Source organism: Chiloscyllium plagiosum, chromosome 34 (genome assembly GCF_004010195.1).
Source record: "Chiloscyllium plagiosum isolate BGI_BamShark_2017 chromosome 34, ASM401019v2, whole genome shotgun sequence".
In the NCBI taxonomy this organism is placed as follows: Eukaryota; Metazoa; Chordata; class Chondrichthyes; order Orectolobiformes; family Hemiscylliidae; genus Chiloscyllium; species Chiloscyllium plagiosum.
Window position 1 is genome coordinate 19,626,798 of NC_057743.1, and position 22,369 is coordinate 19,649,166.

The window sequence follows — 22,369 nt, forward strand, 5'->3', positions numbered from 1 at the left end:
TGGTTATTATTGCATAGACACCGATAGATCACTTGATCAGCTACCCTGAGTTTAGCATTTGTCAACTGTTGTCACCAGGGAGGTGAATTTTCATCCTGAACTATACAGCAAATGCAAGCCTCAGACAGAAGAGTATATAGTTACCATGCTAGGAAACAAAAGCTGAGTTTCCATTAAACTGCAAAAACCATTATTTGCCCAAATCTCAATATTCCCTCAGCCTGCATATTACTATATTTCTTCAGAATTCAAAAATTGCAAAAGGAAAAATGAAGGTAATGTGCACATTTATTGCTGAGCTCACAGGAACAAGCAATACTTGGGTTAGTGTATAAATAGAGGTAGACTACAAAATGTTCTGCAACATTGAGATACTGCCACTAGATTGAGATGGGGTAATGAACACTACACTGCAGTATATTCACAGTGCCTAGTGGCAGCAAAAGAATAGAGAGTTTATATCGTTATACAAGACAGATAATAACTGGCTGAAAACAGCACTGAGATTTGCTTGGTCCGCATAGGCCTGGGCCTTCTGGCCAAGGAGTTGGTACCTTTGCCTGAGAAACTTTCAAACATACCACTGTAAATGTTACTGTTATACAGGAGCTCTTGTAAACATTGGTGCATGTATTTGTTATTTGCACACTATTCCACTACTGATTAAGGATGATCAGCCATGATCATATTGAATGGTGGTGCAGGCTCGAAGGGCAGAATGGCCTACTCCTGCACCTAATGTCTATTACCTATCTACAATCTCAGCAATGGAACTGTTTCCAGGTTAGAACTACCACAGGTAGACAATCCTTTATCTGAAATTCCGAAATCCGAACATTTATCGTGAAGCTTTTTCTCTCCAGAACAAGGTTGTTTGGCATGCAAACAGTTAACCCAACTCCATACCCACTCAACCTACGTTGCTCAGATGTGAAGTAGCAGTGTTGCCCAGCACTGGGCAGGCGTCAATTCTGTCTCAGCACTCGTAGTAATCACAGGCAGGTCTGCTGTTTGGTAATTTTTTTATTTTACTATGAAAATGTAATTTAATCCTTTATCCAAAAAAAATTCTGAAATCCAAAAGACAGCTGGTCCCAAGGATTTCGTATAAAGGATTGTCTACCTGTACTTTAAATGAATGAATCGTTTAGTAAAATACATGATATAAGTGGGGAAAGCTTTGAATTTTTGACACGACTCAAAATACAACATCTAACTTGAGCTACAGATCAACAACTCTTTCCTACCTGCCATTTCTTGCATATGATTTTTTCTGACATATAGTTGGAAAATCCAACCTCACTGAGTTGGCTGAAAATAAAAATGCTTTCGTCATATTACCAATTATCAGTTCAATCTAGTAGTGCATTTGCATTTAAACAGCATCTTTGACACTCGAATTAAAGCAGAGGATGCAGTGGTTGCTTCACCAGATGTAAAGATAGGAACCACAGTCCAGAGAGTCTCCATTAATGAAAAATATCTTGTGCAAGATTCTCCATTTACCAGGAAGAAGGTCAGAAACTGAGCTTTATAGACACTGACCTCATGGGACACAACTGAAACATATTTACAGATTAAACCTTAAGAGGCTTCATTTAAAAGTGACCGGAGTGCAGCCAGACTTAAACAGTATAACTTAATAAAAGCACTTTTGTCTATAAAAATTAGATCCTAAAATCTGGAAAGGCCCAAAGCTGTGATTATACATCACATGATGATATCCAGTCTTTTAAGTCACTGACATTGGGGAAAACAAAAATTCCCTAAAACCTTCAGACTGTTACAAGTAGGCATTCAGAGACTGGGATGCAAAGACATTTAAAACATCACCTGTTCCATTTTAGAAACATAGGTGAGTGTTTCAGCAACAAAAGGCAGTGATTCAGAGAGAAGTGTTTCTCAGGTTCCCTTGATCTTTGCACACTAGTCCTTGAACTTCTCCAAAGAAGAAATGATTTGATTTTGCTCAAGCAACTCTTTATAAAAAAAAAACTCTTAATGAAGGAGACAGTCATGCAGTTAGGTAACAAGCTTTCAGAGATGTGATGTTCATTGAATGTATCTTGGTGAAGCCATCAGACAAATTCATTGAGAATGCACACATTTCACAACTGAAAGTGTGAAAGCACACCTATTCCCAGCTCAATAAGCAGAGTTTCATTCAAAATCTCTTCCGTTCCCTCCTCTTCATCCTTTCTAATAAATGACATTGTTGATGTATTTCCAAAGAATTGTCAGTTTGTCCATTTGGATTGGTACCATTTCCTTTTACATCCCATTTTCCTCTCCACACCTCCAGGAAGACCACTGCTCTCACACATTTGGAAATGCAGTAAGTCAGTAACAGTTGCAGCATTATTGCACCATATGGCCAGTGTTCCAAGGTGCTCAACACCATGGTTCACGTTCAGCACGTCCACGTGAAAGACTATCACTTCGCTGCCACGTGGTCCGAATGAGCAGGACTGCGTCATCACATTTCTTCTGAATGGAGGGATCTTGAAGCGATTTCTGAGGTAGATCCACCTCGAAAGGAGAATTAGCACAAGTCAAAATGCAACACTACTGAAAATAATAAAAGCATCGATTCAAGTTCTAGTCCTGTCCTTACCCAAGGACTATACACAGATATTGGAACAAGAGTTATGAGCAGGAATCTGGTTTGCTATATTTGTTCCAAACCCAGGAAGTGGGAAAGTACAGCACAGTTGAGTTTAAATAAACCGCTCCAATATCATAGTGGATAGCTGAAAACAACTCAATATGGATTGAATTGGAGATTTTCCCTACTTTTAATGCACGACATATTGCATTAACATGGTCATCAGGGGATTGTCTGGCAGACAGCTTAAATAACCCAAGATAACAGGAGAGATTATCCTTTTGATATGTGAACATGCAATGGCAGGTAAAATCCTACTACTTGCACTGCTCATTACTGGTGAAGTATTCTGCACATTCCAGCTTACCTGGTAGATCTTCCTCCATGCAATGTTCAATGCAGTAAGAAAATGTTGCAGCTCTTCAGCACAACTGAAATACAGGAACCACGGAGGAGATTTCTGATCATCAGACATCTCCTAGAACACAATTTGAGAAACACTAGAATAAGCGAAAATGTAATACAAGGCAACAGCAGCACAACAGGCAATTATCTAGCCAATGAAAAGATATCTAAGTGTTGGATAATACCAACTATGGTAGCTCTACCATTCCAATCTTGGACAGGGTAGGGATAGTGTGCATTCAAAAAACTAGAATATTTTATTCAAGATGAGGATTTTATGTCCAATTTATATTGCAACTCTTCTTTAGCTCAAGTTCAACTACTCACTTAATAGGAGAGCTTAAGATACACATCAGTCATAATTTAACCAAAGAACAGGACAGATGAGGGGCTGAATGTTCTATTTCTCTTCTCATATTTCTGTTGTGAGAAAACAATTTGTGAAGTTATGTGGCTACTAACATCAAGGATTGCCAGTTGGTTCTGGTAGTGGGATCAACCTTTCAACTGATTTGTGAAAACGAGGAGGTGGAGCTCATTGTTCCCCTGTATATTCCACCTTCCAACAGCCACATGCTACTTAAGAAAACTACCCCTACGTAATTTCTTTAATTTTATTAGTTCACCAAAATAGTAACTAAATTATTTAGCTTAATCAATCACACTGGCAGGGGCTCCTCAATCTTGAGAATTAAAACACAAACACTTGGATGCTGGGGAAAAATAAGCACTACTGCTGTTAGGCGTTAGTGTGGGAATAAAAGAAAAAAAAACAAACAGGAGTGTCAGAGGTTCTGCTTACTCTGAGAGCTGCCTCTGAGAAAGAAGATTTAAAAAAATACAAAAAAGTTAAACACAAACACAAATGAGTAGAACCCCATGGCTTCAAGTCCCACTGCTCTGCAGTCTGCCATTTCTTAAATGGTACTTTCTTGTCATAAATACAGCAGAGAACAGGCACTTTTCAACTTGATGGAAAAGCAAGTGAACTTGGATTGTATTCCCAGTGATGGGTTACAGATAGCCACATGCCCTGAGGAAAACAGTGTCAGTTCTCACGGTTCAGGGAGATCTCAAGAATTATACATTAAAATCATTTGTGCTTCTTCTACAAAATATACAAAGCTATGATGATCAGGATTGTTCCTTTATTCTGCATACAATGCCAAGCAAGTCAACAGAGGCTGTAGAGCTTTAATAAGGTGTAGACACAGCACTAACTGCACAGCAGAAACAATAATTTTAAAACTTCTGGAATTCTAAATAAACTTTTCACCAATTTGTAGAGACAGCTTTAGTTGCTACTCCTTGCAGGTGACCCTCGCAGCCCTCTGCCTTCTAAACTTAAAATTCCACCCACCATGCTGCAAATTAAGGAAAACCACAGGACATTTATGTCAGCATGGTGGCTCAGTGGTTAGCACTACTGCCTCAAGGTGCCAGGGACCCGTGTTCAATTCCACCCTCTGGCGACAGTCTGTGCGGAGTTTGCACTTTCTTCCGGTATCTGCCTGGGTTTCCTTACACAGTCCAAAGATGTGCATGCTAGGTGGATTACCCATGGGAAATGCAGGGTTACAGGGACGGGGGATGGATCGGTGTGGGATGCCCTTCAGAAGATCAGTGTGGACTCAATGGGCCGAATGGCCTGATTCCACACTGTAGGATTCTATGATCAATTGTAGCCCAGCAACAATAAGATCCTTTGCAATAGAGACAGGAACAAAATTTGCAAAATCAAAACATTTTCTAACAAGAAAATTACTAAGTATAAGATACTGAAGTGTTACCCACCATCACACAGTACTCTCTGCCAGGACTGGTGGAGATGCTGTTGACACTCGTTAGTTCAGCGCTGCCCAATAATCGGAAGAAGCTGGTCTGAGAGTCCTCATGGCAAGTAATCAGCATCCTGTCAGTCACAACGAGGCAGCATGGGATGCATGGAGAGGGTGAAATGCCCTGGGGAATGATCTGACAACACAACAGTTAATACGCTCAACAGTTACTGCTAACTGAAGGGCAAACAAAAAAAAAATCAAAAATTCAGGTGGAAGACTCTGGAACCAGTCTGCTCACTCTACTCAAGATTCAAATTCACCGTGGACTCTGTCATCGCAGTTGTTGCATATGCAATGATATCAATGACACCATAAAGTGCCTGTTGTTATTTAACACAAGCTATTGTCTTCCACCAGGTGTACACATTGTCTCTGGTACACAGAAGGATTTATGGGTATTTCAAATATTGAGCTTTTAGGAAGTTAACAATGGCAGATAATGTTGAATTAGCTGCTACAGGATATGGAAAGAGGGATGAAAGACATTGTTTTGTGAGGTCATAATTAAATCATGTCTATAACCAAACAGGCAATCAGCGCAATGATTACCCAACAGCAGCAGTGTAAAATATCTTTTTATTCATTTGCGAGTCCTAGTACAGAATGGAACATTAACCCCCTGCAGTATTCAGTATTATAGCATTAACACCTTTTTACAATTCCTTTGTGGCCTTAACTGTTGGCAAGGGGAAGTCAAGAAAAGCCAAACACTACCACTATTTATTATACTGTAAAGGATAGGACAGACTACACCTACTTTATAAGTAACTCAGAAAAGAAATCGAATCGCCATCTGCTCCACTGCCCTCAAAAATTTACAAATGTCCCGATGGGTAACTGACCATTTTTAGGGCTGGGTTAGCTGATCCCAGGGATTCCACAATTTAATATCCAGTAATTCCTCATGAAATGCAAGATTCTTTGGATTCTCTAAGGACAGAATTATGGGTGGTAAAAATGGGATAGTCTAGTATGGTAACTATCATTATCTGGGTTCACAATGAAGAAGAGGTACATGAGAGTGCTACTGCAGGGTGCCCAGTGCATTATGTCTCAGCCTTCATGATAAAATGCTACATTAAACATTTCATAAAAAAACAAAGCACCTTTGAAGGTTGGTCACTTGAAGACAGAAATATGATATTTAATATTCGCAATCAGAAAAGACAGTGCAACAGAATGGAACAAAATAGCTGCAATAAATAATGGATGGAATACCATACCCTATTCAATTGCAGGAAATGTATTTTGTGCTTTTTGTGACTGGGATCTCATTGCAGCTGTAGCTGACTTACCCCTTTTGATACTGCCTGACAAAGGTGCTGCATCCAGTCAGCCATCTCTTCTTCATTCTCAGCACTGAGTTCCAAAGCCAGGCGCGCAGTTAGAATCACCTGGAACGTGTGCGGTCGCTCAGTTGTGCTGGACCTGCGACAGCCTCCACACTGTTCTCCACTACAATACAAACAGCAAAGGGGGTTGGGGTGCGACCTTCAAAAACAGCATGACTGTGCTAAAAACAAAACAAACAAGGATGAACAATAGATTTGGACTTTCATGACATCTCTAATGTTTTCTGCTATAGGAATTTGCAATTGGATTCCTTTCAATTAAAGTCATAGAGATGTACAGCACGGAAACAGACCCTTCAGTCCAACTCGTCTGTGCCAACCAGCCATCATAACCTAATGTAGTCCATCTGCCAGCACTTGGCTCATATCCCTCTAAACACTTAATATTCATATACTCATCCAGATGCCTTTTAAATGTTGCAATTGTACCAGCCTCCACCACTTCCTCTGGCAGCTCATTCCATACATGCACCACCCTCTGCATGAAAAAATTGCCCCTTAGGTCCCTTTTAAATCTTTCACCCTCACCCTAAACCTATGCCCTCTAATTCTGGATTCCCCACCCCAGGGGAAAGACCTTGTCCATTTATCCTATACATGCCCCTCACGATTTTATAAACCTCAATAAGGTCACCCCTCAGCCTCCGATGCTCCAGGGAAAACAGCCCCAGCCTATTCAGCCTTTCCTGACAACTCAAACCCTCCAACCCCAGCAACACCCTTGTAAATCTTTTCAAGTTTCACAACATCCTTCCAACAGGCTTGAGACCAGAATTACACACAATATTCCAAAAGGTCCAATGTCCTGTACAGCTGCAACATTACAGTCCAACACCAATACTCAATGCTCTGACCAATAAAGGAAAGCATACCAAACACCTCCTTCACAAAAGGTCTTTGTTCAGCAACACTCCCCAGAACCTTGCCATTAACTGTATAGGTACTGCTCTGATTTGCCTTTCCAAAATGCAGCACCTCACATTTATCTAAATTAACTGCCACTCCTCAGCCCATTGGCCCATCTGATCAAGATCCCGTTGTACGCCGAGGTAACCTTCTTTGCTGTCCACTACACCTCCAATTTTAGTGTCATCTGCAAACTTACTAACTATACCTCCTATGTTCACATCTAAATTATTTATATAAATGACGAAAAGCAGTGGACTCAGCACCAATCTCACTGGTCACAGACCTCCAGTCTGAAAGGCAACTCTCCACCTCCACCCTCTATCTTCTATCTTCGAGCCAGTTCTGTACCCAAATGGATAGCTCTCTCTGTATTCTATGAGATCTAAGTTTGCTAACCAGTCTCCCATTGGGAACCTTGTCGAACACCTTACTGAAGTCCATACAGATCACGTCCACCGCCCTGCCCTCGTCAATCCTCTTTGTTACTTCTTGAAAAACTCAAATCAAGTTCGAGAGACATGATTTCCCACGCACAAAGCAATGTTGACTATCCCTGATCAGTCACTGTCTTTTCAAATATGTGTAAATCCTGTCCCTCAGGATTCCCTCCAACAATTTGCCCACCACCAATATAGGCTCACTGGTCCACCTTCCAGTCTTCTGGTACCTCACTTGTAACTATTGATGATATAAATATCTCAGCAAGGAGCCCAGCAATCACTTCCCTAGCTTCCCACAGAGTTCTAAGGTACACCTGATTAGGTTCTGGGGATTTATCCACTTTTATGCATTCTACAACACCCAGCACCACCTCCTCTGTAATATGGACATTTTTCAAGATGTCACCATGTATTTCCCCACATTCTACATGTTCCACGATCTTCTCCACAGTAAACACTGATCGAAAATACTCATTTAGTATCTTTCCCATCTTTGAGAGAGCGCGCGCAAGACAGAGCGCGCGAGAGAGAAAAAAAAAGGGCACGAGACACATAAACATGCACATCAGAGGCAAACGTAAACAGAGATGAACTGCTCAGTTTTTCACAGAAGTACTTACGCCAAGTTTACTGACATAAGTGGCGTTACATCTATCCTGTCGGGATACTGGTAGAGGATTCCGTTGCTACAGAAATAAAACAACTTCATCAATAGAATGGCACCGGCTGGCTATTCTCAAACATAACAACACCAGAAATTTTGTCTGAGTGAAGAAATTTTGCATCTCAGTTCTAAATAATTAATGAATGAGACCATACCAGTATGCTAGATTCCCAGCCAGTGGAAACAACTTAACTGGTACTGCAAACCACTTTAAGAACGTGCATGTCTCAGTGAATTTACCTCCTATTATTCTAAACACCAGATTCAGTTCACTTCGCCTCACGTTAAGGGACAATCCCTTTAAATCCAGGAATCAATCTACTGAATCTTTGCTGTACCATTTTCACTGCAAATATATCCTTCCTTGGAATATGGAAATAATTCATTTGGAACATTTTTATCTCCCAAACAGTTTAAATTCCATTTCACAGCAATCTACGTTATCATAAATACCCTGATTTTATGTCAAAATATCTACATTTTCCCATAATATTAGAGAAATCAGAGAGGTCATTTCCAAACGTCACATCAACGGGGTAGTAGGAGTTCAATATAAAAGTAAGTGTGATGGAAAGCAAGCTGCAGCTTGTGCAGGGAAGCAATGTGAATAGGATGGAACTATACAGCACTTCTTGTTGGCTCAAGGATCTTTTGTGGGTAATTGGACATCATTTGAAGTAGCCAGAGTCACAGAATGTTCTGACTTGGACGTATAAATTACTGTTCTTTAAGAGTCACTGGGTCAGAATCTATTCTGAAGTAACATTACTACAAGAATTGTAGAAGCTCAGTGACCTATGACAACTTACTCAAGACAAACTATTGCAAGCTTAAACTCCTATTCAACACTATGCCTGTCTTGAGTTAGGTACTTGCAGCCAATGCACTAAATACCCCATTGCTATAGGAAACAACTACGGAACCAATCAACTGTATTAGGACACCAAGCTCTGTATGGGCGATTACGATGCCATCTATGGTCGAGTTGTTCAATCTAAACTGTATGGCTCAGATCACACAACCAGGGAGAAGTCATGCATAGGTACAGATATTCAGCAACAATCAATGTCTACAGGGAAGCAGTGGAAGGAAAATACTGAAATAAAAATAGAAATCTTGCTAGTCTATAAATATTCACTATTCTTGCCAAGTACATCCACAGGTCCACAGAATCAAGAGAAAAAATTGAATATGGTGCTCAAATCTGATGTGGAGAACCTTACCTAAGCACTACATATGAGGACTTCCAGATTGGTGAGCCCAAATAACTGGTGCCAGCCTTGTAATGCAGAATTCCTTCTTTTGTAACAGTATTTCCATGTGCCATGTAGACATTCCTCTGTGGCCCTGCAGTTACATCCATGGGATCCTCCCAATGAATCAAACTATAGAGATGGATAGTCACTTCTGACCCCTGAAAATATATCCACAAGTCAGGCACAGTAGCAGCTGCAACAAGACTGGTGCAAAAGAGACACGTACGGAAAACAACTTTCATTCCACTTTCGAAAAACTCTTCTGATCCTTCTCCCCTTGAGCATTGCCTGTCAACTTATTGCTATCTTCTGTTTCAAAATGCACTATGGCATATGATTTTCCTCTTACTTGCATTTCATTTTATTGTTTGACCTCAGCTTTTACCAAGATATTAAACTGCAAAAAAAAAGATTCCATTCCCTACCTTGGCCTAACTTCTTGCTAAAACAAAGATTTTTTTTGCATTACCAAGCTTTGTGTCATTGCATCAATTTAGTAAAACTTTGTGTCCTGCACAAAGGGTCTTAATTCTTTATCTTGGCTTTGTAGACATTTTTCAACCCATTTCTTTTTCCCACCATCACTCATTCTCCCTTTGCTAAGAGCTAACAACTGATACTTCATCCCCAATGAAATGGAACCCTGTCGCTCTCTCCCATCACATGACCTATAGGAGCCTTAGCTTAATTGCCCAGCAGTGCACATTCCCAAGTTGAGATTAAACAGCAAAGTTTGTTCTGCTCATTTACCAGAAGGAAAAACCATCCAGCAGATCATCCAGCTCAGTTATCACATTACCTCACAGCTTGACTCCTGGGCCACAAACTTAGTCAGTGCCAGTTTCTGCATAGTTGCATCAGTAAGGATGCTGGGATATGGAGGCTCTCTGCAGCCCTTAATCATGGCAGATCTCAAGGCAGCAAGGAAAAACCTAAACATCAGGAAAAATAAGGAAAACACTATAATTGGTGCTCAAACAAAATGTGACTAAGCTAAAATAACTAGTTAGAGGCATTACCTTTAGTACTACAGGTTCATTAATCACACTGCTATTGCTGTTGCTGATAAATACTGGAATTGATCAGCAGTTTCCTTGACCCAATGCTCCCCCTTCAGGAGAAAAGACATGCTTGTTTTGACATGCACTTCTGTAGATGCCAAACATCCTCTTAATACCTCAACCCACTAGATATGCATGGTTGCATTTTGAAAGCAATGTATTCTTTAGGGTTGTGGACAGCACAACTGAGCATATTTTATCAGTGTCCGACACACGAATCTCCAACTGGGTTTGGGAGACAGAGCTAAATTTATGAACTGGCCAATGTCATTGAAGCTTGCTCCTTACAAATTTTGACTGAGATCAGCAAACTTTTAGATTGGCACTAAGTGATAGAGGCTGCAAATATAAGTACGCTTCACTAATTTTCAGAAAAATTACAGATTTAGGATTGTCACCCAGACATGTAAAAAAACTCTCTTTAGTGTGAGCCTAGTACAAGTTAGGAATCATTGTTACATGCAAGTGATTGAGGTTTGGAACCCTGTTCTACAAAAAAAACTTGATTATGAATCAAGTTGTCAATTATAAAATGGAGGTTGATAAATATTTGTTAACTAAAAAAGTATGAAGTGGGCAGAGAAATATGGAGATGGTCACCAATCAGACAGTCATAATCTCAATAAATGGCTGAGCAGGCTTGTGAGTGTAAATTAACAACTTCTATACAAATGTTACTAATCAGACTCTTGAGATAAGCACAAAAAGCTAGTGATAAGCATCTTGGAGAGTGGCTCGTTACAGTATCATTACAAGACAAGTTTAAGGTTTAAGACAACGTAATTATATACACAGACAATTTGATTCAAAGCAGATGTCTTCAATATTTATTTCAAACTCAAAACACATAAATACCTGTATAAACCCAGGAATCCTGTTTGGAAGAGTTAGTGGTGACTTAATTTGAAACATACAAGATTCTGAGAGGTGCTCACAGAGTGGATATGGAAATGATGTCTCCTCTTGCAGGAGAATCTAGAACTAGGGTCAAAGTAAAAGGTAGCCCATTTAGGACAGAGATGAGGAGAATATTTTTCTCACATGCTGTTGAGAATTGAGAACTTTCTTCCCCAAATGTGGAGGAGACACAGTTGTGGAATATTTTTAAACCAGCGATAAATTCTTGATAAGCACTGGGTGTAAAAGTCATCTGGGAAATGGAGAAATCAGATCAGCTAAGATTTTATTGATGGCAGAACAGGCTCAAGGGGCTGAGAGGCCAATTCCTCCCTCTTAATTTATGCATTCATCTCAAAAATACCTTGGTGTGTGCAAGATTGTAGACTGTTTATGATCACAATGTCTGGCAGGGGTTTGTTCAAGGAAATGATGTGGTGACACCACACTGCATTATTAACGATTACTGCAATTTGCACTTACTCTGAAAGAGATTCATCTGCTGTGTCAAGCAGGAACTGCCTCCGCCGGTTGGTGCAAACAAGCTGAATGGTCTGCTGACCAAGCCCCACCTTTAGTAGTGAAAAGTGAGTGAAACATAGCAAACACTGAATACTGTACACAGGTCAGCACACACAAAACCAAAACTTATTTAAACTAAATAATAAATCAGCAAATTATTACAATAAAGCATTATGGACCAAATCTCCCAGTCAGTGCAGAAACTCCTGTTTCTGATGTTGATCAGACAAAAGCTAACCATTTACCTTCCTCTGATAGTTCTGACCAAACTCTGAATGGAGGCTCTTGCAAAACTCACTCAGCACAGGACATCTCAGAAATTTCACAGAAGGGAATCCAAGCACCCACCCTGCCCCATCTTTTATAGCACTAGCTGCTCTAGCTTGGGTAAGACTTTATATATCTTAGTGTGCTAGTGGGACAGTGGCTAGGTGGGGCACAGTAGTCGGTGGCGGGGGGCAGGTATGTGCACACGTGAATGATGGGGGTTAGTTGCATACTTACCCAGGACTTGTACACGTTTCTGTCCATTCAGGTAAATAAGTCACATTGTCAGATATCTGCCTCCAATTCAAACTCAGTCAGAAACTTTATTGGACAGCCCTGGGGGGTGGGGAGCATCCTATCAGAGATTCAAACTTCTTGGAGTTTTAAGTCAGTGCAGTGTGTGTCTGATGATCCAGTGACGGAAGGATATTATATTGCAATACTTTAGAATAAGGTTTCTCAGGAACTGTATTTTTATGATAATTGATCCTGTTTTATAACCTTTTTCCTTAAGGCAATGTGAATAAATGAAATCAACTCTCAGTTATTGACCATGGTTCAATGAAAACTTTCTAAATTTCTGGGACAGTGTTGTTTTCTATGGCATGTCCTGCTTGTGTATTTTCTCTCTAGCTGTAAAGTAGATTCGTTCTACCTCCTGACCACCCACTGGAGAGCAACCTTTCTCTCCAACAGTTTTAGAATTACCTACTGAAGCTCCACAAAAGATTTCCAGGGTAACAGACAGTTTGTCACTGTATCCACAACAGGAGTCTGCACAGTACACACAATTACTGAATTTTACAGCAATTTCCTTCCTCTGATTTTATTTGGAATGCACAGTCTTGCTGATCTTTAACTCTACAGGTTAAAGAAGCCCTCCAGTGTCCGACACAAGTGGCCTTTGTTCATTGAAAGAGATCAAAGAGCCTCAGTAGGACATTAGAGTGGAGGGTTGGTAGGACATAGAAACAAAAATGGATAAGGACATCATAACTAAGTTTTGTACATCCTCAGTTGACACCCACTACTTGTATATTCTCCAGCAAACTCACCGAAATGTAATCAAGCTCATTGTAAGACACAGCTTCTTCCAATGCATAGGGCTTGTCTGCAGCTCCTGTGTAGACCAACAGATTGAGTTAGACAAAGACATGGTATTCTAATTCACAGCACTGATTTTATTGCAATGACTTAAACAACTTCTCTGTGTACAACACTGAGCTTCATTTTAGAGATAATCTAAATGGTGCAGAACTCGTAACTTTTCTTATTTACACGAGACATCTCAGCCAACAAGACTCACTACTCTAGTGCAATGTTCTTTTGCAAAGCCCTTATTTTCTCCTCATGACTTGAAAGTGCAGATTCTCGCTATGTACAGCAGGAGTGGACAAAGCATCTTTCATAAGTGGTCTCAATATTGTTATAGCCAGGGGACTATTGCAAAAACTTGTACCAAGGGAAACAGCTGCTAATTCAGCAAATACACATGCACTATTTGTGCCAGCTGCACAATTCACAAACCATTTGCCTTCAAAGCTATTGACTTTTAGCATTAAACTGAAAAGTAGCAGTATTGTGGAATGTGCTCTGCAAAATGTTGGAACTGGAAGAAAACTCAACTTATTTGTTCATCTTAAACAGAAACAGTGAGAGTCTTCCATTTCAACAAAGGGCTGGGATATGATCTTCAAGGTGATGCACTTCACTCAAGTGTATGACATCTACCCCAAACTCAACAGAATTACCTTTTCTCAACAAGTAGATGTAACAGTCAGTCAACAACACATAAAGCAACTGTAAATTCCCTTCCATGTGACCTGTCCACATTTGCATCATCTGGCAAAAGAAACAGAAGGAGCAATGTTAGAAGAGAAAGAAAAATGTTTTAAAAATTTGAAGCACAAACTGTTTCATCAAAAAGGAACAGCCACCAGAAAAGCCAACAATTCAAACTAGAAGCCTGTTCGTGACATTGAGCAATAGAAACTTTTACATGAAGAATGTTTCAGTTAACCAGGCTCTGGCCTAGTATCTGGATCAACAGAATTTATAAGTTGTTCCACAACTTTAGAAATTTTTCATTCAGAGACAAAAGCACTACCAAATCCAAAAAACACACTTTCCAGTGGGGGTCTGAAATAAAGCCCCTTTTTGCTTCCTATAAAAGCAATACTTGTCCACTGATGAGTTTTTCTGATTAATCTAGGTTAGTTCTCTGTCTGATTCGTATTGCTCAGTTGATATCGCCATGTTTTAGGTTCTATCAGTTGTTTATATTTTTTCTTATATTTTACTGAGCTTTCATTTATTTAATGAGTGGCTTTTTTTCCATGTTGTCTTGAGACAACAGAATCCAAGATTCTCCTCTTGGAAAGTTAGAGCTACAGAAGAGATCCTCTTACTCACACTGAGGGCAGCCAATCTCTTCAGAGGACTCAACACATTTGGATCATTTTCACCTATCCCTACTCCTTGGTGCTGGCAATTAACCAGTGTTTCATCCAAGGAGCCATTTATAATGTGCAAGTGGCAGCAAAATACGGAAGCCTGAACTGGTCTTCATTTCATATTCACACTTTCCAGGAGAGGTCACTGGGTAGCAATCAGAAGTTGTAATTTTAGATGAAAGATCTTGATCTCTCTAAAACTCAGTGTTGCGACGAAGTGTAATATCTCAAATGCTACCTCATCGCAAATGATGAAGGTATGTATGAAGGTAAATTTAAATAAAGGAAACACCCTGCTTCCTGTGGCGACATGTGGGAAATGATGGGTCAGCACAAACTGGACACTGAACAGGGAGTTCAGGTTTCTTGTGTGTAATTTTAAAAATTCAAAGTGATTTTCTAATGCAGTCTTGCAGAGTGCTCTCACCTTATAAAGTTGCTCTTCATTCTCCTTGAAAACGTGAATCATCAGCAAAAGCAGCAAATTATTGTCAACCCTGAGGGGAAAGGAATGGAAACATTAATCATGAGACTGCTGCCTCCACCTATGGCAAAGGGTGTTGTAAAGCAGTGGAACAATGCACCAGGCTGTTTGTCAAATCAAACCGATTACAAGAAAATTGAGGGGAGTATCAGCTTTACAATATTTTGCATGAGGATCACAAAGTATACATTGAGGATACCTCCACCAGAACAACATGCCACAGAATAAAAAAATGCAAATTTTTTCTCTCTATTCAGTTCAAATCTATGTGGTGCTGTTTTCAGAACAAAAAACCTAGAGGCGACATCATCAAGAGCTACTGTCACTGATTACCTGTAGACTGACAACAGAGCATTGGGTCAGCAGTAAGCAACCTAAATATTAACAGTTGGGTCCAAAGATGAATATTTTGGGAATGACTGAGAGGCAGACAGAAACTAGAAATACAGGTAAAGAAGAGGGGCAAGGTAAATGTAATGATGAATTTTAGAACTGTAGTACCAATAGAACAGCACAGACCACTCTAACATTTAGTGTAAAAATAAGATTTTTCCATGCTGCCTCTGGTTCCTTTGCCAATTACCTTAAAACTAACTTTTCTGGTAATTGACTCTTCGGCCACTGAAACAGTTCCTTTCTGATTTTGGACAACTCAGCCTAGTCTCTGCTCTAGAATCTAGAAAATCTCTTCTGAACCATCCCCACAGCCTTTACATCCTTGGAGTGTAGCACCAAAACTGGATACAATACTCAAGCATTCACAGACTCCTCTCCCTTCTTGCACGCCATTTAAAATTATTTTGGTCTATCCGGATTCTTCCAACCAAATCTTCAGTGCTGAAATGAATGCGATGATAGAATAAGAGCTCATAAGACAGAGGGGAGAAAATATTCTCTCTCTCGCTCAAACACAGAGAGGGTTCAGAGTCTATGTAATTCTCTTCCCCAAAGAGTGGTGGAAATGAGGTTCAATATTTTTAAGGCAGAGTTAGATGGATTCGTGAATATATGGGTTAGGCAGCAAAGTGGAATTGAGGCCACAATCAGATCAGCCATGATCTTATCATATGACAGAACAGGTTAGAAGTTTTGATTAATCAACTTCTAGTCATAATTTATTTGAAAGCATCACAGGAAGCGGGGCATTTCCTTTATTTAAAATTTACTTTCATACCTACTGATAGAAGCAGGCAATAAGTGTGGGACCAGATAGAGGCAATAATAGCTTTGTCATGGTGAACTCTGCATTTCATCAGACTCAGAAAGCCAACAGGTAATTATCAGTTAGGGGTGCATTTTGAACAGAGGAAATACTAACTTCACATTCAATGACCGGAATGCAGTTGTGGCTGTTAGTATGGATTTTCAGAGGATTTGTATGGTTTGTAGCTTATGGAAGAAATCTACACTGGTACTCACAGAATTCTATGACAGAAACAGGCAGCAGAGTTAACTTGGGAAACTGTGGGGAAGACAATTGGATAGAACTACAAGCAAGGAGCTTAGGCATCCACAATAGTGAGGCTGATAAAGAAAAGGTGGTGGGTCACGTAGCTGAAAAGCTAATGGAAAGACTCCTATAGAACCTTATCTCGGAGGAACAGCTGGAGTACTAACAAGAAAAGCAAATTCCAGACAGTGGCAGCACACCCTTGGGGTTGGCCCCAGGAATACCAATCGAGATTTTGTACGAATATGGATAGGGGTAGGCATTCAACCCCTGGAGCCTGCTCCACAATTCAATAAGAATCGTGGCTGATCAAAACCTCAAAACAACACTTCCGCCTACCATCAATAAACTGCTTAGCAAGAATCTATCTACCTCGATCTTAAAAATATTCAAGCACTCTGCTTCCATCATCATTTCAGGGACAGAATTCCAAAAGAATCACAACACTCAGAAAACAATTTGCCTAATAGGTTTTAAATGGGCAACCCCCTGATTTTTAAAACAGTGATCCCTCATTCTAGATTCTCCATTAAGACAAATCGGCCACTCCACATCTACCCTATCAAGGTATTTCAGGATTTTATGTTCCAATAGTCACTTCTAATTTTTCTACGCTTCAGCAAAGACAGTCTACTACCCTGTCCAACTTTTCCCCACAGGACAACTTTTCCATTCCAGGTATTAGTTTTGTAAACCTTCTCCGATTTGCCTCCAAAGCATTTATGTTCTTCTTTAAATAAAGTCACTAACATTGCTCATAATACTTCAGGTATGATCTCACTTGTATAACTAAAGCATAATTTCCCTTTTATTTTTAATTTCATAGAAGGAACAACGCAAGTCTTTGTACCTAAACTGTGAATAATAGTCATGATAAAATCATAAGACAGAGGAGTAAATTTGTTTTGCCATTCAATCGTTGCTTATAGGTTTCTCAACCTTATTTTCCTGCTTTCTTCCTGTAACCTTTGATCCCCTTGGGAATCAAGAACTTATCTATCTCTGTTTTAAATATACTGAAATACCTGGCTTCTACGGCAATGAATTCCACAGATTCACCACTCACTGGCTAAAAAAACAAATTCTCCTTATCTCCATTCTAAAAGATCTTCTCTTTACTCTAAGGCTGCACCCTCGGGTCCTAGTCTCTCCTACCAATAAAAACATCTTCCCAACATCCACTCTGACCAGGCCGTTCAGTATTCTGTAAGTTTCAATCAGATTTCAGCTATCTCCTTCAGAACTCTAAGGTGTAGCTTATCTAGTCCAGGCAATTCATCCACATTCAGGTCTTTCAGTTTTTATGACACATTCTCCTTAGTGATGGCAACCATACTCATCTCTGCTCCCTGCGTCTCCCCCCACCCCAGCCCAGACTCTCTTGAATTTTTAGGATATTATTCAAGTCTTCCACTGTGAAGACTGATGCAAAGCACTTATTCAGTTCCTCAGCCATTTCTTTGTTCCTCATTATGACTTCCCGAGCTTACTCTCATATTTACTCTTCTCCCTCCTTATTTCTTTCTTCTTTGTCCTCTGTTGATCTTTGTAATCTTCCCAATTCCCTTTGCCACATTATATGCTTTCTTTTATGCAGTGCCTGACTTCCCTGGTCAGCCATGTTTGCTTCATCCTCCCTTTAGTATGCCTTTTTTTCCCCTCAAGATGAATTTATGCTCTCTAATAGGTCCCAGAAACTCCTGCCATTGCTGTTCCACCGGCTTTCCTGCTAGGCTCCTCCCCAATCAATTCTGATCAGCTCCTCCCTCATGCCTCTGTCGTTGTCTTTATTCAACTGTATCACATCTGATTCCCCCTTCTCCCTCTCGAATTACAGAGTAAATTCTATCATATTATGATCGTTGCCTCCAAGGGTTCCTTCACTTTAAGTCTTCCTGATCAGCTGTAGTTATATGACTCTTCAATCTGTTCCTTATAAATTCTGTGTCTAAGATCTTCCTCTGTCATCAGCACCTGATGAAGGTGCAGCGCTGTGAAAGCTGGTGTTTTCAAACTGGACTATAAACTGGTGTCGTATGATTTTTTGACTGTGAATAATAGTGTTTGGTCTGCTTAAATTTTTTTTGAAGTACATTAACAATTTTGTTTATAACACACAAAATTCTGTGATGCAGTTCTGTTGGGTTAATTGTTTGGAATACTACTTTAAATGTTGTGGTCCCCAACAGGATTGGAATACTTAGCAAGTATTAACACAGAGCACTCACTTGGTACTTTATCCATGCTTTCCCACCACCAGCAAATCCCCGCTTTGGTCCTTAATCAGTCCCTTCACTCTTGACAACCACTTTACTATTGACATGTTAATTTAAGTAATGCAATTCCTTTAATTTGCTTTCTGCATTTTTAATATTTAGTCTGATGCTCCTGCATTTGATCAAACTGGTACCTGCTAAATCCTTTACTTCAGCTTTATCCTACTCTGACTGTTTAGGAATGCAGAGAACTCTGGCTTTGGTTGCTGTCCTGTTCCTTATATATGGAAAGGTACTTGAACTACGCCTGAACCATGTGTCCTTTAAGGAGCCACAATTGCTCCAATACATTGCTGTCTCCCAATCTTTGGCTTCAATTTATGGGGCCAAATTTGGTTTTTAGCCAAAATTAACCATCCTCTAGTGAAGTATTATTATTCTACATTCCTCCTTTCTTGGCCCCGTACAATCTAAGCCTTATGATAAGTCAATCATTATTCTTGAAGTGCTCCCTGACTGTGACATTTTTTACTTACATAGAGCACTTTAGTTGCAGAATATTGTGACATATTTTCACTACAATAGTCAGCACTTCAAGTAAAATGATCAGAGAGGGATAATCTTGTCCACAATCACATGGCCTGCTTTGATACTACCTAAATGTTTTCCCATGTAGGACGATAATAAGTGAATACAAAATTCAGTTTCACTTTACCAGTTTGGGCTGCCCTCAAATCAGTCTCCAGAGGTGAATGGTTAATCCAATACTCTATCCAGGTCCCTCAATATTGAGAGATTTGGGTTATTACCTAATCAATTATATCATAGAAATACAGAAACTAGAAGAGGAGGCCATTAATATCATGGATAATCCTCTATCTCAATGCCATATTCCTATCTTTCCATACTCCATGATACTTATGCATAAAAAAACTTTTCTTAATTAGTCTCCATAACCTTATGCATTAGCAAATTCCACAAGTTAGCCAACCTCCGTGAATAAATGTTGCCTCATATGTCTTAAATGACCTATCCCATATCTTTAGACTGCAACTCTTGGAATGGAGAAACTTAATACACAGAAACTACAGCACAGATCAGAACCTTAATGCTGTATAGGACAGATTGATTATTGAGAAAATTGACAGAGATATCAATAAGAGGGAGGTGAATAGTATTTTGTTTAATGAAAGCAGCAGTGTGAAAGATCTTGAGGAATATTAGGAACAGCCAGGTTGACTATAATCTCCTTTTATGGTCTGGAAATTCAGACTGACTTATTTTGGGATATCCAGGACTTTATACCATCAACTGGAATTTGGAAATCACATTTCAGTGCCAATTACAGAGATGGAGGACTCAAACACCAACACAAACAGCTTCCGTTAAGTGTTACGGCTTCGATGAGACAAGCACTAAACTTAATATAGTTTATTCTTTACTCCAACTAAAATGAAATATGGTTAGAATATTTAATGATCACACCACTTTACCTGAAGTCAGCAGGATGGGTTAATTCAGAGGGACTGCTTTGAGCTTTCTCTTCCTCCTTTGTACTCTCAGAGCTCATGGTCTGAATTTGCAATTGCTCCAAGCTGGCCTCTGATATTTTGCCGGTTTCAACATCAGCCTGTTTATCCCGTTCTGGAAGAGCCTCTGCATTTTCTGTCCTGTGGCTGTCTGACTCGTCTACAGGAGGGATTTTCTCTCCTTTGCACATTTCTGCGTCAGCAGTTTCATGGCCACTAAAAACATGCGCTGATTGGCTTTCCCCTGTAGTGTCATAGTGGCAGCTACCTGTTCCAGGAGCACTTGGACTTTCGACGGTAAACTTGTAGAAATCCACGGCAGGTGGCATCCGCTCACTATATTGGCTAAACGGAGGTTCATCCGGGGCTTCCCCCGGGACAGAAGTCCGAAAGGGCTGCTCAGGTAGGTGATCACTATCTGACATCCAGGTTTTTGCATCCAACGTTCCATTGAGCTGCTCCATCACCTTGCTCAAGGGATTCCCGACACTGTTCATAGAAGTGTCCTTCATCTGTGGTATTAACAGACCTGGCTGAGGAGCATCCGCATCAGACTCGCTATGTGTCACTAGTGACATCTTGCCCTGGGAGTTGCAATTCTCTTCACCAGTGTCAATCCCTTGGGATTTCTGTAAACCCAGTTTTTCATTCTGTTCTTCTAGTTCAGCATCACTGCTCTGTTTGGACTTTGCACTTTCTCCTGTCAATAGTTGTACCTCTGTAGTTTTAGAATCTAGAATTTGTTCCTCGGATTTTGTTCTCTTCTTTTTGGGTATTCTCCTCTTCTTTGCCAATCTATGGAATTGAAATGACCAAAGATTATAAACAGCAACTCCTTCAATGTTTCAGGAAGGAATTGTACCATACACAGCAGCTTTCACAACCTCAAAGCATTCCAACTCACTTTAGCACAACTACGCTCTTGGTGAATTAGAGTTATTGTTATAAACAGTTTGCAAAAAAGTCAGCTTTTTAAAATTCTTTCAATGGTTTGTGGGTGTCACTAGCTTGGCCAGCATTTATTATCCCTAATTACCCAGAGAGCAGTTAAGAGTCAACCAGATTGCTGTGGACTCACATGTAGGCCAGACCAAGTCAGGGTGACAGATTTCCTTCCCTAAAGGACGTTAGTGAACCAGATGGGACTTTTGTTACTGGCCTCAATGGCTTCATGGTCATCATTAGTCTCCAATTTCCAGAGTATTATTGAATTCAAATTACACCATGTGCAATGGCAAGATTCAAATCCAGGTTTCCAGAACATTATCAGGATCTCTGGATTAATGGTCTTGTGATAATACCATTACGTCATCACCTACTCCCTCACAAAATCTCACGAACAGCGGTGTGGCTAGAATTATATATTTTTATAAAAAACATGATATCAACTGGGAAATAATTATTGGTGAGGACTTTCAGAGAAAACAAAGCCCTGTCTGGCCCTCAAAGGCATAGAAAGCAGTTAATACCAATGTCTTTAAGAGGCTGGGATTATAAATCTTTTAGTATGTTTGCAGGCAACTCCCCAGTAAAGCCCGTTTTACAATGGCTGACCTAATTACTTCAAGGTCTGCACTATTCTCCTGGAGATCTGGTGTGCTCTCTTCTCTCTGGGGCTCAGAACTTGGCACCACAGTGTCACTTGATGTAAGGATAGATCCCTCGGTCTCATTATTGAAGGGGTTGTAGCGCAGAGTTGGACTCCTAGTTTTGTTGTTTGATGGCAGACTCTCTGAAGTTCCAGATCGGGGACAGCTGCTGACTGTGTCCGTCAATTCACCCTCTAGAGAAAAAAAATACAAAAATATGGAAGCCAATGTTTATTTTAGGAATTGTTTTCATTCAAATGCAAGTATATATTATCTTAAATTAACAAAACAACAAGGAGAATGGATTTATTTGAAGCAGCATTTTAAGAAAGACTGATGAGATAGTGTACCATTGAGTTTATTTCCCACAATTACCTGTAAACCTATAATTAGGGTTGTACATCCACTCACTTAATACCGATACCATAT

The 22,369-nt window shown here is 40.0% G+C and overlaps 1 protein-coding gene across 1 annotated transcript in view; it reads right to left on the minus strand.

Annotated features, from left to right (window-relative positions):
* Nucleotides 1-372: 372 nt before the first annotated feature.
* The window catches only part of plekhm2 (pleckstrin homology domain containing, family M (with RUN domain) member 2), a 39,698-nt gene continuing 17,701 nt past the window's right edge, over nt 373-22,369 (minus strand). Inside the window, exons 7-19 of the mRNA XM_043675410.1 lie at nt 21,906-22,134; nt 20,316-21,146; nt 15,100-15,169; nt 13,971-14,061; nt 13,275-13,339; nt 11,914-12,002; nt 10,272-10,404; nt 9,440-9,630; nt 8,173-8,238; nt 6,147-6,306; nt 4,805-4,984; nt 2,973-3,083; nt 373-2,529 (exon numbers count right to left, since the gene is read on the minus strand). Of these exons, the coding sequence (XP_043531345.1) occupies nt 2,392-2,529; nt 2,973-3,083; nt 4,805-4,984; nt 6,147-6,306; nt 8,173-8,238; nt 9,440-9,630; nt 10,272-10,404; nt 11,914-12,002; nt 13,275-13,339; nt 13,971-14,061; nt 15,100-15,169; nt 20,316-21,146; nt 21,906-22,134 (2,354 nt within the window). The 3' untranslated portion in view covers nt 373-2,391. The remainder of the gene's footprint in view (nt 2,530-2,972; nt 3,084-4,804; nt 4,985-6,146; nt 6,307-8,172; nt 8,239-9,439; nt 9,631-10,271; nt 10,405-11,913; nt 12,003-13,274; nt 13,340-13,970; nt 14,062-15,099; nt 15,170-20,315; nt 21,147-21,905; nt 22,135-22,369) is intronic.